Here is an 18,679-nt window from a genome sequence, read left to right on the forward strand (position 1 = left end):
CATGGCCGTCTACCAGAAACCCGACGAGAAGACCCTGCAGGGGCTGAAGGACATCGCCAACAAGCTGAGGATCAACTCTGTCAAGGCAACCTGCGCCTCCAACTCTGGGTAAGTCATGGAAATAAAATTAAACAGACACAAAGTGACCGCGCAATGAATGATTGATGGTTTATTAAACTGTCGCCTAATTGAGTGTTGGGTTCACCTGTACACCTGGCCATGCTGAATGAATGAATGAATGAATGAATGAATGAATGAAAGCTTTATTTCGAACATGTGAAAAAAGAAATAGTTATAACAACAAAAAACAAAAACAAGAAGAAAAAAAAGAAAAAAATAAATAAAATAAAATAAAATAAAAAATGCTGCACCTAGGTGCGACACATCAGTCCATCTGCTTACTGGTGGGATTATTACAATGCGCTCTCGGTTTTTATGAATAGAGTATGTATTTCCAGGCAAACCAGTTTTTGTAATAACTTCCTTCAAGGAAATGGATGTAGGCTACTGCCCTGGACATGAACTCAGGGTGTTGCGAATGAATCTGAATGTGGGGGGGTCTGGGGATGGTCAGATGGGGGTCTCACACTCCCATTCATGTCTTTTGACTTAACCTTTAGCTGCTGCGATTGCATGGAGTATGCGATGTGCAATCATCGAAAATGCAATGCACTCGTATCGCAATACAATGCGTCTGTATTGTATTTCATTTTGGCACAAATATTCCGTGTTTTTTGCATTTGCATTTTCGATGCGTGTATTGTGTTTCATTGTGGCACGATTCATCATCCATCCACTAAGGAAAGTGAACTCATTTGAAGGGCTGTTGTGGAGCGAACCCTGTGCACTTGACGTCCTACCTATTAGCCTATATTCCAGCAGGAAAACCAGGGGTTGCAAGTTTAATTTTTAAAGTTTAGAATGTGAACAAGAACAATTTGAATCAGACCTTAACCCAATGTCCTGTGTCCAAACAATGTGACATGTTGACATGTTCGGACTAACTTGTACAGGGAAGCAGAAATGATGTTAGCCAACGCATGCAGGGTTTCCAAACCTGTCTGATTACAAGACTGTGACCACTGCTCTCACCAACTAACGGTTTCCCAACCCAGCCTGCCTCTCTGTGGAGAATGCTACTGTTGAGTGACTGAGGACTGTTAATGTGACATTAGTATGAGTGCTGTCTGTCAATCAGACTCAACCCCTCATTCAGGGGGTCGTTGTGGTCTAATGCATCCCTTAGTGTTGTCTTGTTTTGCTGAGTGTACCCTAGCTCTCACAATGGAAGAATTTCTTGTTCAAGATTAGGTTGTTATGCACTTTTTAGTGACTCCTATCCTGATGTAGGGGGCTTCAACACTAGAACAGCTGTGCCTTTTTGACTTACTATAAGAGCTGCCTCTGACCATAGTCTTTACAATGCTAAGCTGCTACTTACACACAACGACCACTAGTTGGCTGGCTTGTAAATGACCCTGCCTCCTACACAGAAAAACTGCTAAACAGCTTTATTCTAGCTTATCCTGATGTGATTTTGAAAATGTAAGGATACTGGGTGGTAGAATGCACATCTAGGAAAAGTCATGAAAGGAGGGTCCTGAAATTTGATCGAGTTCAAAGATATAAACAACTTTTTACTTACTTGGTCAAATGACCCCACCCATGGCTGTTCTAGTGTTAAAAGTAAGATGTTTGGGTGCTTGGTGGACCCCCTGTAACCTGCATGTCTGGTTCCTGTCTGACTGTTGCTGTGTGACCTGTGACCTGTCACTTAACACCCTGCCCTCCCTCCAGCCACCCCTCCTCATGCGCCAGTGCTGCAGAGCTCATGTCTGTGCTGTTCTTCCACACCATGCGCTACAAGCCCACCGACCCACGCAACCAGTGCAACGACCGCTTCGTCTTGTCCAAGGTTAGTCCTCCATACAAGATACCTGTGTAGGTGTGTACACACACACACACACACACAGTTGTCTGATCTTATCTCAGGGTGACTCAAAACTAGTCAGTGGAGCACCAGTGTTGTGCTTGTTGCCTTATTTGTCTTTGTTGCTGCGATGTCAAGGAACCCAAGCCTGACAATGTCACACTCACTGTCTTGTGTAATGTGACATAACCAACCTTGACTCTCTTGGTGTGATGTGCCGTACCAACCTTGGTGTGTTGTGATTGGTTGCAGGGCCATGCGGCCCCGGTGCTGTATGCAGCGTGGGCGGAGGCTGGCTACGTGAAGGAGTCTGAGCTGCTCAACCTGAGGAAGCTGGACTGTGAGCTGGAGGGCCACCCCACCCCTGTAAGACTTTACTGCACTTTACTACACTTTACTGCACTTTACTGCACTTAACTACCTACCCACCCCACCCCTGTAAGACTTTACTGCACTTTACTACACTTAACTACCCACCCCACCCCTGTAAGACTTTACTGCACTTTACTACGCTTTACTACCTACCCACCCCTGTAAGACCCCCTTTACTACACTTTACTACCTACCCACCCCACCCCTGTAAGACCTGCTTTACTGCACTTTACTACCTACCCACCCCACCCCTGTAAGACTTTACTGCACCTTACTACCTACCCACCCCACCCCTGTAAGACTTTACTACACTTTACTGCACTTCACTACACTTTACTACCTACCCACCCCACCCCTGTAAGACTTTACTGCACCTTACTACCTACCCACCCCACCCCTGTAAGACTTTACTACACTTTACTGCACTTCACTACACTTTACTACCTACCCACCCCACCCCTGTAAGACCTGCTTTACTGCACTTTACTACACTCTACTACCTACCTACTGCTGCTACTATAATTCTGTGTTTGACTGTTGATCCTAACGCTGAGTGTCGTTCTACAGAAACTGGCTTTCGTTGACGTGGCAACAGGTTCCCTGGGGCAGGGTCTGGGGGCCGCCTGCGGGATGGCCTACACCGGGAAGCACTTTGACAAGTCCAGGTGAAGAACTACACACACACACACACACACCTGTATAACCCACACCCTGAGGATTAGCCACAAAGCATGATTCTCCCTCCATCTCCGCTGTGTGATTGGCTACGGATGATGTCGCTGTGACACCAGCTGATCCTAATGCGTCCTCTTGTCTGTCCAGCTACCGCGTCTACTGCATGATGGGAGACGGCGAGAGCTCGGAGGGCTCTGTGTGGGAAGCCATGGCGTTCGCCTCCTACTACAAGCTGGACAACCTGGTGGCCATCTTGGATGTGAACCGCTTGGGCCAGAGCCAGCCCGCCCCCCTGCAGCACGACATGGACGTCTACCTCAAACGCTGCGAAGCCTTCGGGTCAGTCTTTCCCTCTTCTCCTCTCTACTCACCCCCCCTCCTGTCTCCTCTATACTCACCTTCCCCCTCTTCTCTGTCTCCATACTCACCCTCTTCCCCCTCTCCCCCCTCTTTTCTCTCAGTCTCCTCCTCACTCCCGCTCTTTTCTCTGTCTCCTCTCCTTGCTCTTCCCCCCCCTCAACCTAGTCTAGTGATGGCCCCTCCCCCTTTTTCGGTGCTTTCGTCTCCTTCTCGGACACCAAGTTAAGGATCTTCACGCCCAACTTGTTTTGCAACTAAGGTTACTTAATATTTCCTGTTTGGTGTGTGTAAATGCTTGCCCTAGCCCAGTGTGTTATGTATCTCTCTCTCTCTGTCCCCCCTCCCTCTCTCTCTGTAGCTGGAACACGTACGTGGTGGACGGTCATGACGTAGAGGAGCTGTGTAAGGCTCTGTGGCAGGCCCAGCAGGTCAAGGGCAAACCCACCTGCATCGTGGCCAAGACGCTCAAAGGGAAAGGACTCAAAGGTAAACAAACGGCTTACCGGCAAATGCCTCAATACCTCAGCGTTTCACATCGTCAGTGTGGAGCAGGTTGTCTGAAGTCTGTTCTGATTGGCTGGCTGTCTGTCTGTCTTCAGGCATCGAGGACTTGGAGAACTGGCACGGGAAGCCCATCCCCAAGGACCGTGTGGACGAGGTCCTGGCGACCCTGCAGGCCCAGATCGTGAACCCCAACAAGACCCTGACCCCCGAGCTGCCCCAAGAGGACACGGCCCCCGCTGACCTGGCCCCCATCCGCCTGCCCGAACCCCCCGCCTACAAGCTGGGAGACAAGGTGACTTATGGGGCAGAATGGGCTGGTTTCACAGACGTCGAAGGCTTGAGCCTAGTCCTGGACTAGATCACACTTTCAATGGAAAGTCTCTGAAGATGCTTTTTAGTCTAGGATTAGGTTCAAGCCTTGTCTGTGAAACCAGCCGTATTCGTAATGGTACAGTATTTATTCGGCCATTTTGGACTACAGTTGTCTTCCGTTTTCCTCCCGAACCTCCCATACAAACCTGCCATTCAGGAGTACGATGCATTCATCTATGATCTGCTGCAGTTCCAGAACTCTTAGAGGCGTGTCCAGTGTTACTGGCTTGATGCTGAGACAGACAACTGTTGGAATGAACTGGGTCTAACTGTCATGGTGGTTGGTTGTGCAGCCTAAAATCAACCATTAACCTAAAGGTTAAAGTTCACTCCACTGAGTCAACCCCACTGCAGCAGTAAACCATAACGCACGACTAGAGTTGGTTTAGTAAGGCGGTCCTCCACCCCTGTAGACTCTAGATTATATATCTAATAGTGTGTTTGTATATGAACCTGCAGATGGTGTGTAGACTCTAGATTAGATTACAGATATGAACCTGCAGGTGGTGGACACGCTCCCTAAGTTCCTCAAACTGACTCTGATTGCTGACCTCTGCCTCCCTCTCTTTCAGATGGCGACCCGTCGTGCGTACGGTACTGCTCTGGCCAAGCTGGGTCAGGCCAGCCAGAGGGTGGTGGCGATGGACGGAGACACCAAGAACTCCACCTTCGCCGACGTGTTCAGGAAGGCCCACCCGGAGCGCTTTGTCGAGTGCTTCATCGCAGAGCAGAACCTGGTGAGGAGGAGGGGAGATGTGTTCTGGACTGGCCAGACAGAGTTAGACAGCACAGTAGAGAAAGGCCTCTTAACAGTGGTGTGAGATCAGGAGACGGACAGATCTGGTCTGTATGTGGTCCTGCTGTGGCTCAGTTGGTGGAGCAAGGTTTTCTCTAGACTTGAGTCACAAAGCATCTAGACGTCTGTCTGCTACTCAAGGACGGATGAATTCCTGAACTGAAGAGTAGCAAGAATGTCTCTGCAAGGTTTCTGCCTCCCTTGTAGTAACCAGAGAGATGTGTTGGTGAAAGCCGTGCAGAAAATGTGTGTTCACGTCAATTACTTTGATGAAGGTGTAAATCCACCCTAACCCCTGTTCCTCCTCCTGTGTTGCAGGTGAGCGTGGCCATTGGCTGTGCGACGCGTGACCGCACGGTGGCGTTCGCCAGCACGTTCTCCGCCTTCTTCTCCAGAGCCTACGACCAGATCCGCATGGCTGCCATCTCCCAGTCCAATGTCAACCTGGTGGGCTCTCACTGCGGTGTCTCCATCGGTGAGGACGGCCCCTCTCAGATGGCCTTGGAGGACCTGGCCATGTTCAGAGCTATCCCAACAGCCACCGTGTTCTACCCCAGCGACGCAGTCTCTGCAGAGAGGGCCGTGGAGCTGGCAGCTAACACCAAGGTCAGAACCAAGGAGTGGATTATTACTAAATTGAAAAAAAAAAGGAATTCTTCCTTCTAGTGTACCAACCTTGGTCCTAGCATAAAATTTGTTCTTCTTATGATGACTGATGATTCACTTACTTAGACTATTGTCAGTCACTTTGGATAAAGGTGTCTGCTAAATGCTGAGAATGTAAGTCTGTGTGGGCCTAGTTGTGTCCTGCTTCTAAGCGTTCAGTCTCTTCCAGGGGATCTGTTTCATCCGGACCAGCCGACCGGAGTCAAAAGTCATCTACTCGCCTGACGAGAAGTTTGAGCTGGGCGTGGCCAAGGTAAGACCCGCCTGTGGGTTTATCTCCTCTCAGCAGGAGCAGTGACCGGGGAAGACTAGAGGGAGAAACTGTCAAGGGTTCTGTTGGATCAAGAAGAGCCTTCTTTTAGGATTTGTTGTGCTGCAAACTATTTATTTTAGAAGAGTTTTTCTAACGGTGTGTTTCCTCCCCAGGTGGTGCGTCAGTCTGACAGTGACAAGGTGACTGTGATCGGAGCTGGCATCACTCTACATGAAGCCCTCGCTGCTGCAGATGAGCTGGCTGCCACAGGTAAGGCTGCCCTCTAGTGGCTGAGCAGGGGAAGTGCTGCAAATAATACTGAACTCATGACTGATGGTTAGGGCACACAGATGGGATTGAAGACACACCTTGTCTGTAGCTGATGATGGAAGTCTTCTTAGTTGGGCTTGTGTGAGTCTGGTGTTAAACGACTCTTCTCCTCCTCCAGGAGTGAACATCCGTGTGATCGACCCGTTCACCATCAAACCCCTGGACGCCGCCACCATCGTGTCCAACGCCAGAGCCACCGGGGGCAGAATCATCACTGTGGAGGACCACTACAAAGAGGGTAGGTGTCTGTCTCTCAGAGCAGCTGTGTACAGGGTTTTTCTACAGTTATCCCCACTGAAGATGCTCATGTTTTACATGTAATTGATTGGTCCATCCCCCCCTGTGTAGGAGGTCTAGGAGAGGCGGTGCTGTCCGCCGTGGGGGAGGAGCCTGGTATCGTGGTGACCCGCCTAGCCGTGACCCGGGTGCCCCAGAGCGGCCAGCCCCAGGAGCTGCTGGACCTGTTCGGCATCAGCACCAAGCACATCGTAGCCGCCGTGCGCCAAACCTTCGCCAACTGAACACAGGCACACCACCTTTTCCCACCTGACCCTCCCATCATTCCTGTCTTTTCCACATTCCTGTCATTCCAACCATGTGTCCTTGTTTGCTGTGTTTATTCGGTTTCCTCATAATACTGTTACTTTACTCAGCCATTTTGGCTCTTCTCTTGAGCCAGCATGGTGCTGTTCACCTCAGTTTGCCTCTGGTCAAAGCCTTGTGGCTGAGTTATTCACATTTTTCTGTTTTCAACAACTCTTGTTCAGTTGTCGATCTAAAATGTAGTGAACCACTTCAGTCGGGCATTGGACGGCTTTGTACCAAATAGTCTGTGGTCCAGGGTTCTGTGTCTTCAGTAAGGCCTTCAGGATGGTTGCAGCAGTCTTTAGACCCACTAACGCACCTCTAGCTGGCTGAGCCGAGTGTGATGGAGCCTTGCTACTAGGACACAGAGCTGGACCCTCCAGTCTCTTCCTCTGCTGAGGGTTGACCAGTGCTTCTGGGCTGGACGGGGGTCCTCTGGACCTCTGGGTGTTACTGATGGACTGAGGCTTCCTGGATGTCTGTGTGACTTGTTTGCATTACTGTGTTGGTTACGCTGAAATAAAAAAAACTAACTTAACTTGACCAATGTCTATCTCGTTTGTGTTAGGAGTGTTTTAGTGTCGGTAGTGAGGGGTGTTAGTGTCATCCATGGTCTTAAGACTGGTAGGATGGGGCCAGAGTAAGTCCCCCCTCGGCAAGGCCCCCCACTCAGACGTGGCAAGTAAATTAACACTACAGATGTGTCCTTATCTCAGGTCACTAGGCAGGCTCCTGTTTTAAAACCACAAACCTGTATCAGCAAACTTAGTCCGCCTAAATAACAAGTATAAGGTCCTCCCCTGTCCCTCCTGCCCCCCCCCCTAGTTTACTGCAAGTCTTACACCCTTGCATGATGACGTGTTGCAGTAAACTAGGCTTCATAGAGCTCTGGCTAGGTCTCATATATTGGACAATATTAATTCCTCTTTTCTAACCACTGCTTGTGCAACACGTTTGGAAACAATGTTGAGAAGCACACGTGTAGAAACGCATACCTGCTGTACTGGACATACTTTACCTTGCTGTTTAAATATGAGGCAGCTGTGGCGCAGGAGGTAGAGGCGGTGTCTAACGATCGCAAGGTCGGCAGATCGGCTGTTCGAGCCACGGCTGGCCACATGTCGTGTCCTTGGGCAAGACACTGAACCCCAAATTGCTCCCAATGAGCGGGCTGGCCGGCGCCTTGCATGCTAGCTTGCCGCCATTGGTGTGTGAATGTGTGTGTGAAAGAGGCCATTGTAAAGCGCTTTGGAATAAGGCGCTATATAAGTCAGTCCATTTACCATTAGAAGGATGTTGCTGTTCAAATATGGTTGTGGTCAGAAGTACAGACATCTCAGTTAAGGAATGAGTGAATATTATTGTGGAGATAGATTAAGAAATATTGCTAGATTCATAAGTATTTCCCCATGCTGAATGTTTGAACATAATATGACCTGTACAGTACAGTGGACTCGTTGAAGGCTGGCTCTCTCCTCTTCTGTCTCTCTGTCGTTGCTGTCTCTCTCCCCCTTACCTTGGTGGTCTCTCTCATCTCTCTCTTCTCTCCATCTCCCTCTTCTCTTTTCTCTCTCTCTCTTCATCTCCTCTCTCTCTCTCCCTCCATCTCTTCTCTCTCTCCCTCCTCTCTCTCTCCATCTCTTCTCTCTCTCTCCCTCCTCCAGCATTCCCGTGAGCCAGGAGAAACACACCTTCAATATCCACACCGTTATTGAAATTCATTTTTTTTTTGTCTTCCCAGAAACAAGTACTCTCTATTACATTGTGTACAGTACAATTTGACAAATGACAAATTTTTACGCATTAATATCAGACTAATATAGTAACATTACTATTCATTCACACACTACTGTTAGTGTGGCGGTGTTGTCCGTGGGAGGTGAACGTGTCTGCTCCCACGTCTCGGGGGGGTAAAAAAACAAAGTGCTCGTTTTCTAAAATCGTCACGTTTGTCGTCGATAATAACGACCGACCGACCAACTGACGTCGTAATGGAAGAGAAAGGCGTACGTTATCAAACCAAATAAAACACGGTGCATAGACTTTTATCTTTTAGCAAATCTAAAACATCTTCTTTCTTTTCTTTTCGTCCACGCTCTAGCTGCTGCTGCTGTCGGGATCTCTTTGACCTTTGACCTCCTGGTGTCCGGCAGCGAGCGCCTCAGCTGCAGTCACATCTCACCTCAGTCTGAAGGCCAGGCTAGCTCAATCAGGCTAGCTTATAGGCTAGTTTATATGCTAGTTTATAGGCTAATTTACAGGCTAGCTTATAGGCTAGCTTAACCAAGCTAGTTTAACCAGCCTAGCTAACAGGCTAGTTTAACCAGGCTAGCTTATAGGCTAGTTTATATGCTAGCTTACAGGATAGCTTACAGGCTAGTTTATATGCTAGCTAACAGGCTAGCTCATCCCACACGCTGAAGAAGCGTGCGCTCGCTCCAATCTGGGTCACTTGGGAGACTCGGGAGAGTAAAAAAAGGCGCATTCCTTCTGTGCAACAATGCCTCAAAAAACGGCTGAGAGATCCGAGATCAGATTCATCAGTTCCTCCACCCAGCGGTCGAGGGGTTGAAGTGAGGGTAGTATAGGGGTCATCTGATCCCAGACCTGTGTTCAGCCAACGTTCCCCCTTCCGGACTGTTCTGCTGTCTGACCGTCGTGTAGCGGGTCAAAGCTAGCATCGATTCCTCCCTGTAAAGAATTTATTTTAAAGTCTGTCTGTGGATCAGTGTGATCAGTCTGTGGAGCCTCAGGAGGAGGAGTGTTGTTGTTGTTGTGTCCAGGGGGGAGCGGTCCTGTGTGAGGGAGGGGGGGGTGGGGGTCAGGGGTTACGGGTCACTCCACTTGCATGTTGCGCAGCAGGAAGCCTTTCTTCACTCCTCCCTGTAGCATGCGAGCTCCGAGGCTAGCGCCCGCCACACCGTCACTGAGGGAGGGAGAGAGAGGAAGACAAGAGAGGGAGGGATGGAGAGAGGGGAAAGAAAGACAGGAAGGGATGGAGAGAGGGGAAAGTCAGGAGAGAGAGAGAGGGAGGGATGGAGAGGGAGGGAAGAGAAAGAAAGACAGGAGAGAGAGGGAGGGAAGAGAGGAGAAAGAAAGACAGGAGAGAGAGGGAGGGATGGAGAGAGGAGAAAGAAAGACAGGAGAGAGGGATGGAGGGATGGAGAGAGGAGAAAGAAAGACAGGAGAGAGGGATGGAGGGATGGAGAGAGGGGAGAGGGAGGGAAGAGAAAGAAAGACAGGAGAGAGAGGGAGGGGGGAGGGAAGAGAGGAGAAAGAAAGACAGGAGAGAGGGATGGAGAGGAGAAAGAAAGACAGGAGAGAGAGGGATGGAGGGATGGGGAGGGATGAGAAAGAAGGGATGGAGAGAGGGGAGAGGGAGGGATGAGAAAGAAAGACAGGAGAGAGAGGGAGGGAGGGAAGAGAGGAGAAAGAAAGACAGGAGAGAGAGGGAGGGATGGAGAGAGGAGAAAGAAAAGCAGGAGAGAGAGGGAGGGATGGAGAGAGGAGAAAGAAAGACAGGAGAGAGAGGGAGGGATGGAGAGAGGAGAAAGAAAGACAGGAGAGAGAGGGAGGGATGGAGAGAGGAGAAAGAAAAGCAGGAGAGAGAGGGAGGGATGGAGAGAGGAGAAAGAAAGACAGGAGAGAGAGGGAGGGATGGAGAGAGGAGAAAGAAAAGCAGGAGAGAGAGGGAGGGATGGAGAGGAGAAAGAAAAGCAGGAGAGAGAGGGAGGGATGGAGAGAGGAGAAAGAAAGACAGGAGAGAGAGGGAGGGATGGAGAGAGGAGAAAGAAAGACAGGAGAGAGGGAGGGATGGAGGGATGGAGAGAGGAGAAAGAAAGACAGGAGAGAGAGGGAGGGATGGAGAGAGGAGAAAGAAAGACAGGAGAGAGGGATGGAGGGATGGAGAGAGGGGAGAGGGAGGGAAGAGAAAGAAAGACAGGAGAGAGGGAGGGATGGAGAGAGGAGAAAGAAAGACAGGAGAGAGGGAGGGATGGAGAGAGGAGAAAGAAAAGCAGGAGAGAGAGGTATGGAGAGAGGAGAAAGAAAGGCAGGAGAGAGGGAAGAAAGAAAAACAGGAGAGGAGAAAGAAAGACAGGAGGGATGAGAAAAGAGAGAGATGACATGACTGTTAGACCCTGCTAATAGTACGGTACATCCCCTTGGTTGTGTGTATCCTGTCTCGTTTGTCACTTATGTCCTGTACTATTGTAATTTTAAAATCTTGATTTATGCCTATTGCCTTATTGTCTTGTGCTGCAATGTCTCTTACACTTGTATAATGTGACAACAATAAACTTGAAACTTGAACTTGCAACCTTTGGTGGAGCAGCCTAGCGTTCGTACAGATCACAACCATGGAGAGGGAAGCAATGCATTCCAGCACATTCCAAAAAAGCACTCAATTAGCAACCATTAAAAACCTGAGTGTGTGTCAGCAGGGCTTACGTGGACCTGTGTGTGAGTGTGTGTGTGTGTGTGTCAGCAGGGCTTACATGGGGCTGAACTTCCTCTTCTTGTTGTCAGGGGGCTCTGGGCCTTTGTCCCGCCTCTCTGCAGCCCTGTCTCTGTACCTCATCTGGAGAGAGAAGAGACACACTGACCTCAGTCACACACTCCTCACACTAACACTCCTCTCTGCAGCCCTGTCTCTGTACCTCATCTGGAGAGAGACGAGACACACTGACCTCAGTCACACACTCCTCACACTAACACTCCTCTCACTAACACTACTCTCTGCAGCCCTGTCTCTGTACCGCATCTGGAGACAGAAGAGACACACTAACACTCCTCACACTAACACTCCTCTAACTAACATTCATTCACTAACAACAGTCACACACTCCTCACACTAACACTCCTCTAACTAACATGCATTCACTAACAACAGTCACACACTCCTCACACTAACACTCCTCTAACTAACATTCATTCACTAACAACAGTCACTCACTCCTGACTAGCACTTAATCACCCATGAGGGTTTCCAAATTTCAGGACCCTCCTTTCATGACTTTTCCTAGATATGTGCGTTCTACCACCCAGTATCCTTACTTTTCCTAAATCACCTCAGGATAAGCTAATATAAAGCAGGCTAATTGGTCCAGTGGTCTAGCACCGCGATCTACAGTGCACACATATGCCCATGTCATATGCCCTCTCTCTCCCTTCTTCTCCTTACTTTCCTGTCTGTCTTCACTGTATCTGTCCAATAAAATGAAAAATACTGACCCTAACCCTAACCCACAACTTTAAAAAAAAAGAAAAGAAAATGACTTTAACCCTCGGAAAAGATTATTAGAATAATCGATGATTGTGTCCCATCCCTACTCCTGACCAGTCCATTCAGACACACGTCCCTCTGACAGGGTTGCCAGATGGGATTGACAGTTTACAGCCTAACCAGTCTATAACCGCTAAATTCAGTAGCCCATTCGGCGGTAACCCGCCCCATCTGGCAACCCTGCCCTCTGACTGGCTCTTTAGAGCTACACATCATCAATGACGACCCAGAAACCACAGAAAGGTTCCTAGACGTGTGATGCTGATGACACCACAGAGGCTTGTTTCCACGACGATGACCCCACCTCTCCATCCCCTCTCTCCGACCCGTCCTGCTGGCTCCGCCTCTGCTCCAGGTTTTGCTGAGAGAAGAAAAAGAGAGAGAGAGAGGAGAGACAGAGAGACAGAGAGAGAGAGAGAGAGGAGATGGGGAGAGAGAGATGAGGGGAGAGAGAGATGAGGAGGGAGAGAGAGAGGGGAGGGAGGGAGGGAGAGAGAGAGGATGGAGAGAGGAGAGGAGGGAGAGAGAGAGGGAGAGAGAGAGGATGAGGAGGGAGAGAGGGAGAGAGAGAGGATGGAGAGAGGAGAGGAGGGAGAGAGAGAGGGAGAGAGAGGATGAGGAGGGAGAGAGAGGAGAGAGGAGAGAGGAGAGATAGAGGAGACAGACATGTCAGAAGAGATACGGGTTCACCTCAATCTGACTTTTGACCCCCATGAAACCACGCACAGTGAGACAGGTAACTGTGTGAGGGTGAGACAGGTGACTGTGTAGGGGGGGGGTGTAGGGTAGTCATGGTTGTTATGGTGACAGGTGTAGGGGGTTGCCGTGGTTACCTTGTGCAGCTCAGACAGCTGCTGGTGTCTGATCAGCGCCTCCTTGCTGGGGAACTGCCTCCTGCACAGCAGACAGGCCAGCTTGGTCCAGTCTGTCATCCTCTCCTCCCTCTCCTCCCTCTCTCCCCCGCCCTCCTCCTCGCTGTCCGTCTCCCCGCTGTAGGCCGGGACCAGGCCCTGAGGCTGCTGCTGGGGGGGAGGGGGGGGGGAGCGCTGGAGGGAGGGAGGGAGGGAGGGAGGGGGGGGGGGAGAGAGAGGGAGAGAGAGAGGGAGAGAGATGAGGAGAGAGGAGATGGAGAGAGAAGAGAGAAGAGAGAGGGATGAGAGAGATGAAAGAGAGAGGGATGAGAGAGAAGAGAGAGAGAGAGGGATGAGAGAGATGAGAGAGAAGAGAGAGGAGATGGAGAGAGAAGAGAGAGAGAGGGATGAGAGAGAAGAGAGAGGAGATGGAGAGAGAAGAGAGAAGAGAGAGGGATGAGAGAGATGAAAGAGAGAGGAGATGGAGAGAGAAGAGAGAGAGAGAGGGATGAGAGAGATGAGAGAGAAGAGAGAGGAGATGGAGAGAGAAGAGAGAGAGAGGGAAGAGAGATGAGAGAGGTGATGAAGAGAGAGAGGGAAGAGAGGAAGAGATGGAGAGAGAGAGAGAGAGAGGGAAGAGAGAGGAAGAGATGAAGAGAGAGAGATGGAGATGATGACAGAGAAACAGAACATGAGAAAGAGGAGAAGAGAGAGAGAGACAAGAGAAGAGAGAGAGAGAAGAGACAGAGAGGAGAAGAGAGAGAGAAAGCACATGAGAAGGAGAGAAGGCAGTAGTTAAGAAGAGAGAAGGAGAAACAGGGGATGAGGGAGAGCAGATGGAGAGGTGGAGATGAGGGACAGGAGAAGTAGAGGTAGAACAGGAGGATGAGGGAGAGGAGGAGGGGTGGAGCCTGTCCTCACCTCTGTGGTGTGTCTCAGCTGGTCCAGCAGGATCTGAGGCCGTTCAGACAGCGCCCCCTGGTGACCAACACAGAGCACTGTCAGGTTCACTACTCTCTACTCACTACCTCACAACTGCAGTTTATATCATAACACATCATTAGGCCTGTAACAATTAAAATGTTGCTGTACAATTAATTGTCTCAGAAATAATTGCGATTAACAATATAATTGTTTCACTGTTATGTGACCCAGATAATGTAATAACACAGCAACAAAGTAAACCATGCCTCTTTATTATCATAAAACTTAACATGTATCCTCATCAATACAAAAGGACTGTGTGTCATCTAGTTATCTGTTTTTAGCGTGTTCATGTTCTATCAGCGTGTTGTGATGTGTTTAACATGCAGAGCAGCTGTCTAGCCAACACCATGTTCTCTGTTGTTAGCCAGCTAGCTAGCATGTTGCAGCACAGTCAAGATTGCCATTAGACAATTATTTCATAATTGTTACATGCCTACACATAATATCAAAGTAGTGTGTGTGTGTGTGTGTGTGTGTGTGTGTGTGTACGTGTACGTGTGTGTGTGTAGTACCTTCTTCTCTAACACAGCGTATCCGGCGTCGGCGCTGGCAGACTCGCGGCGGTCGAACACGCCGGCCCTGGCCAGGCCAGGAGGGGGCGCCATGGAGGCCAGGGAGGCCAGGGGGGCGGAGGAGGAGGAGGAGGAAGAGGAGGAGGAGAGGGAGCGGACGTTCTCCTTCTGTCTGTTCAGACTCTTAGCCCACCGCTCCATGTCCTTCGCTATCTGAGAACACACACACACACACACACACACACACAAGGCAAGGCCAGTTTATTTGTATAGCACATTTCATACAACAGGGGCAATTCAAAGTGTTTTACATACAGCATTAAAATACAGCAAGAGGAGCATAGTAAGAAAAGAAAATGACAATGAATAAAAGCAAATATAAGAAGTAAATAGATAAAACATTTAATAAGACCATAGTTTATGGATAAAATACATTGATAGAAGTGTTTGTGTTTAATCATAACTGCTGCCAAACATGAAGGTTTTTAGGGGAACTTTGAATTCAATTCTCTGAGAGACTGGCAGCCAGTGTATCCAACACGAATTCATCTCCTGCAATTTACACTAGCTTGTTACTTTTCAGAGTCGTACAAACACTAGGCTGTTTTAGATTCAACGTCCCTATTAAACAATAATAATAATAATAATAATAATAATAATACATTTTATTTATAAAAGCACTTTACATAGGAAATCTCAGAGTGCTACAATTAAACACAGGAAGATGAAGCAATAAACATTTTCAATTAAAAGGCTAAAAAAAGGCTCTATTAAAAAGGTGGGTTTTAAGGCCTCGTTTAAAAGCATCCACAGACTGTGGTGCCCTTAGGTGGTCAGGGAGAGCATTCCACAGCCTGGGAGCAGCCGAGCAGAAGGCCCGATCTCCCATGGTGCCAATAACCACCGTCTCTACCCATATACATTTTCTGAATGTTGCTTGGCAACATGTTATTTATAACCGTATACATAATTTGTGCAGTTTTGAATTTAATAACTCGATCCATACATTTAAATGTTTGGCTCTTTATAAACAGACAATTTGTATGATCTAAGTATCTGGTGTGATGTACAATGCGTACAGCTCTTTTTTGCAATGTGCATATCTTTTGTAGGTTGCTTTTAATTATTCCCCAACACTTCAATACAATATGACATATATTAAATAATATTCCGATACTTCTTGCTATCTTTGAACACAGATATTTTATGTGAGGTTTCATCTACTTTTTAGAGCAGTTATCTCAGTGTGTGTGTGTGTGTGTGTGTGTGTCTATTCTGTGTGCGTGTGTGTGTGTCTGTCTGTCTGTATTCTGTGTGTGTCTGTCTGTCTGTATTCTGTGTGTGTGTGTGTGTGTCTGTATTCTGTGTGTGTGTCTGTCTGTGTGGGTGTGTGTGTGTGTCTGTATTCTGTTTGTTTGTGTCTGTATTCTGTGTGTGTGTGTGAGTGTGTGTGTGTGTGTGTGTGTGTGTGTGTTGGTTACCTGCTGTGCCGTTTTGCTCTTGGGCTTCTCCTTCTTCTCCTTGCCACCGGGGGCAGCAGAGAGGGCGTCGGAGGGGGCGGGGCTATCGGCGGGGGCGACGGCCGCCTCTGCGTCTGATTGGGCGGGAGCGGGGACATACGTGCTCTTCTCCCCATCCCAATACATGTACTGCTGCAGGTGGGAGTTATAATAGTACTGGGGGGGAGGGAGGAGGGAGAGAGGGACCGAGGGAGAGAGAGGGAGGGAAGGAGGGGGAGAGAGGGAGGAGGGGAGGGGAGGGAGGGAGAAAGGAAGGGGAGGGAGGGAGAGAGGGAGAGAAGCATAATGAATGGATACATTTTGGCAGAAGAATTTAGGCAAAACACACACACACGTCGAGGTGTCCTAGGGCAAGACACTGCATGGAAGCTCGACGCCATTGGTGTGTGAATGTGTGTGTGAATGAGGCCGTATAAGGCGCTGTATAATCAGTCCATTTACACACACACGCACGCACGCACGCACACACACAGGTACCTGTGAGGTGGGGTCGTAGTAGAGGCCTGTCAGAGGGTCGTAGTAGTAGCCAGAGCTGTCGTCATAGTGATACGTAGAAACATCCGGAACAGCTGGGGACAGAGACACACACGTTCATATACTGTACATCACATCACATCTTTAACAGACGCCTTAAACCAAAGCCACTTACAACAAATACATTTGAAAATGCAATCTAATCTGGCCAGAGGCCACTGACAGTCATAATGCTAGAGGAAGGAAGAATTTACTTTTTATTTAAAAAATATACATTTTCTATTATTTACAGTAGAGAAACTGAACAGGGGCATGGAGAGGTCTTAGGAGGGACAGTTAAGGTGTAGCCTGAAGAGATGGAGGTCTTAGGAGGGACAGTTAAGGTGTAGCCTGAAGAGATGGAGGTCTTTAGGAGGGACAGTTAAGGTGTAGCCTGAAGAGATGGAGGTCTTCAGGAGGGACAGTTAAGGTGTAGCCTGAAGAGATAGAGGTCTTCAGGAGGGACAGTTAAGGTGTAGCCTGAAGAGATGGAGGTCTTCAGGAGGGACAGTTAAGGTGTAGCCTGAAGAGATGGAGGTCTTTAGGAGGGACAGTTAAGATGTAGCCTGAAGAGATGGAGGTCTTCAGGAGGGACAGTTAAGGTGTAGCCTGAAGAGATAGAGGTCTTCAGGAGGGACAGTTAAGGTGTAGCCTGAAGAGATGGAGGTCTTCAGGAGGGACAGTTAAGGTGTAGCCTGAAGAGATGGAGGTCTTTAGGAGGGACAGTTAAGATGTAGCCTGAAGAGATGGAGGTCTTCAGGAGGGACAGTTAAGGTGTAGCCTGAAGAGATGGAGGTCTTCAGGAGGGACAGTTAAGGTGTAGCCTGAAGAGATGGAGGTCTTCAGGAGGGACAGTTAAGGTGTAGCCTGAAGAGATGGAGGTCTTCAGGAGGGACAGTTAAGGTGTAGCCTGAAGAGATGGAGGTCTTCAGGAGGGACAGTTAAGGTGTAGCCTGAAGAGATGGAGGTCTTCAGGAGGGACAGTTAAGATGTAGCCTGAAGAGATGGAGGTCTTCAGGAGGGACAGTTAAGGTGTAGCCTGAAGAGATGGAGGTCTTCAGGAGGGACAGTTAAGGTGTAGCCTGAAGAGATGGAGGTCTTCAGGAGGGACAGTTAAGGTGTAGCCTGAAGAGATGGAGGTCTTCAGGAGGGACAGTTAAGATGTAGTCTGAAGAGATGGAGGTCTTCAGGAGGGACAGTTAAGGTGTAGCCTGAAGAGATGGAGGTCTTCAGGAGGGAAAGTTAAGGTGTAGCCTGAAGAGATGGAGGTCTTCAGGAGGGACAGTTAAGATGTAGTCTGAAGAGATGGAGGTCTTCAGGAGGGACAGTTAAGAGATGGAGGTCTTTAGGAGGGACAGTTAAGGTGTAGTCTGAAGAGATGGAGGTCTTCAGGAGGGACAGTTAAGAGATGGAGGTCTTCAGGAGGGACAGTTAAGGTGTAGCCTGAAGAGATGGAGGTGACTTACGGTACTGCTGGTATTCGTGGGGGGTCCCAGGGGTGGCAGGGTGGGAGGGGGTGGCTGGCTGGGGCTTCCCTACGATCTCCACCTGCTGGGGGGGGGCACAGGAGGGGGTGGGGGGCAAGGGAGGGGTGGAAGTGATGGAGGTGAAAGATGGGGAAAGAGGGGGAATAGGGGGAGTGAAGAGGTGAAGGAAAGGAAGAGAGGACAAGCGATTAGGCTAGGCTACCTTAGGCTAGGCTACATTAATGGTTGTTATGTATCAGATTGTAGCGTACCTTGCACCTTGCATATATTTCCACAAAAACACAATAAATGGAAACGTACAGGTAAATGGACATGATACAAAGTAGCTAGCCTGCAGTAACGTGTGCAGGCCTAGACAAAGTAGGAAGCTGTGCAGGAAAAAGTTTGTGTAGGAGCCATATATGGTCCTGTGATATGTGTTGTAATTCACTTTGTGGGCATGGGGTGGCGCTGTCACAATACCTGAGGCAGGTGTATATAAGGTAGTACATTTGTTGTTATCGTCAGGTGTTGACCCCGGAAGGGCAAATAGGTTTGACCGCAAGGGCGCTGAGTTTGTTGTTGTTAGTGTTTTGTACCAATGATTAAGCCATTGATGGCACTTAGTAACGCAATAAAGGTTTATTATGCAGCAAACCAATGACTACGGATCGTGTATAATAACCAACAGCACACATCAAAC

The 18,679-nt window shown here is 48.9% G+C and overlaps 2 protein-coding genes across 2 annotated transcripts in view; one reads left to right on the plus strand and one right to left on the minus strand.

Moving 5' to 3' along the window:
• Positions 1–7,020, plus strand: LOC308153457 (transketolase-like). The gene is made up of 13 exons (XM_080526609.1): positions 1–108; positions 1,798–1,915; positions 2,183–2,296; positions 2,870–2,967; positions 3,125–3,316; positions 3,696–3,823; positions 3,937–4,133; positions 4,786–4,950; positions 5,328–5,615; positions 5,845–5,928; positions 6,102–6,198; positions 6,377–6,496; positions 6,607–7,020. The coding sequence occupies exons 1-13, from the start codon at positions 2–4 to the stop codon at positions 6,777–6,779; spliced, it is 1,881 nt and encodes a 626-aa protein (XP_080382735.1). The 5' UTR covers position 1; the 3' UTR covers positions 6,780–7,020.
• A 1,565-nt stretch (positions 7,021–8,585) lies between these two features.
• rbm10 (RNA binding motif protein 10) overlaps positions 8,586–18,679 on the minus strand; it is a 32,168-nt gene continuing 22,074 nt past the window's right edge. Inside the window, exons 15-23 of the mRNA XM_080527484.1 lie at positions 17,977–18,061; positions 16,475–16,566; positions 15,959–16,153; positions 14,478–14,690; positions 13,900–13,956; positions 12,961–13,173; positions 12,432–12,488; positions 11,340–11,422; positions 8,586–9,769 (exon numbers count right to left, since the gene is read on the minus strand). Coding sequence (XP_080383610.1) covers positions 9,679–9,769; positions 11,340–11,422; positions 12,432–12,488; positions 12,961–13,173; positions 13,900–13,956; positions 14,478–14,690; positions 15,959–16,153; positions 16,475–16,566; positions 17,977–18,061 — 1,086 coding nt within the window. The 3' untranslated portion in view covers positions 8,586–9,678. The remainder of the gene's footprint in view (positions 9,770–11,339; positions 11,423–12,431; positions 12,489–12,960; positions 13,174–13,899; positions 13,957–14,477; positions 14,691–15,958; positions 16,154–16,474; positions 16,567–17,976; positions 18,062–18,679) is intronic.

The sequence above is a fragment of the Nansenia antarctica genome, assembly GCF_963989245.1.
Source record: "Nansenia antarctica genome assembly, chromosome: 3".
NCBI lineage: Eukaryota > Metazoa > Chordata > Actinopteri > Argentiniformes > Microstomatidae > Nansenia > Nansenia antarctica.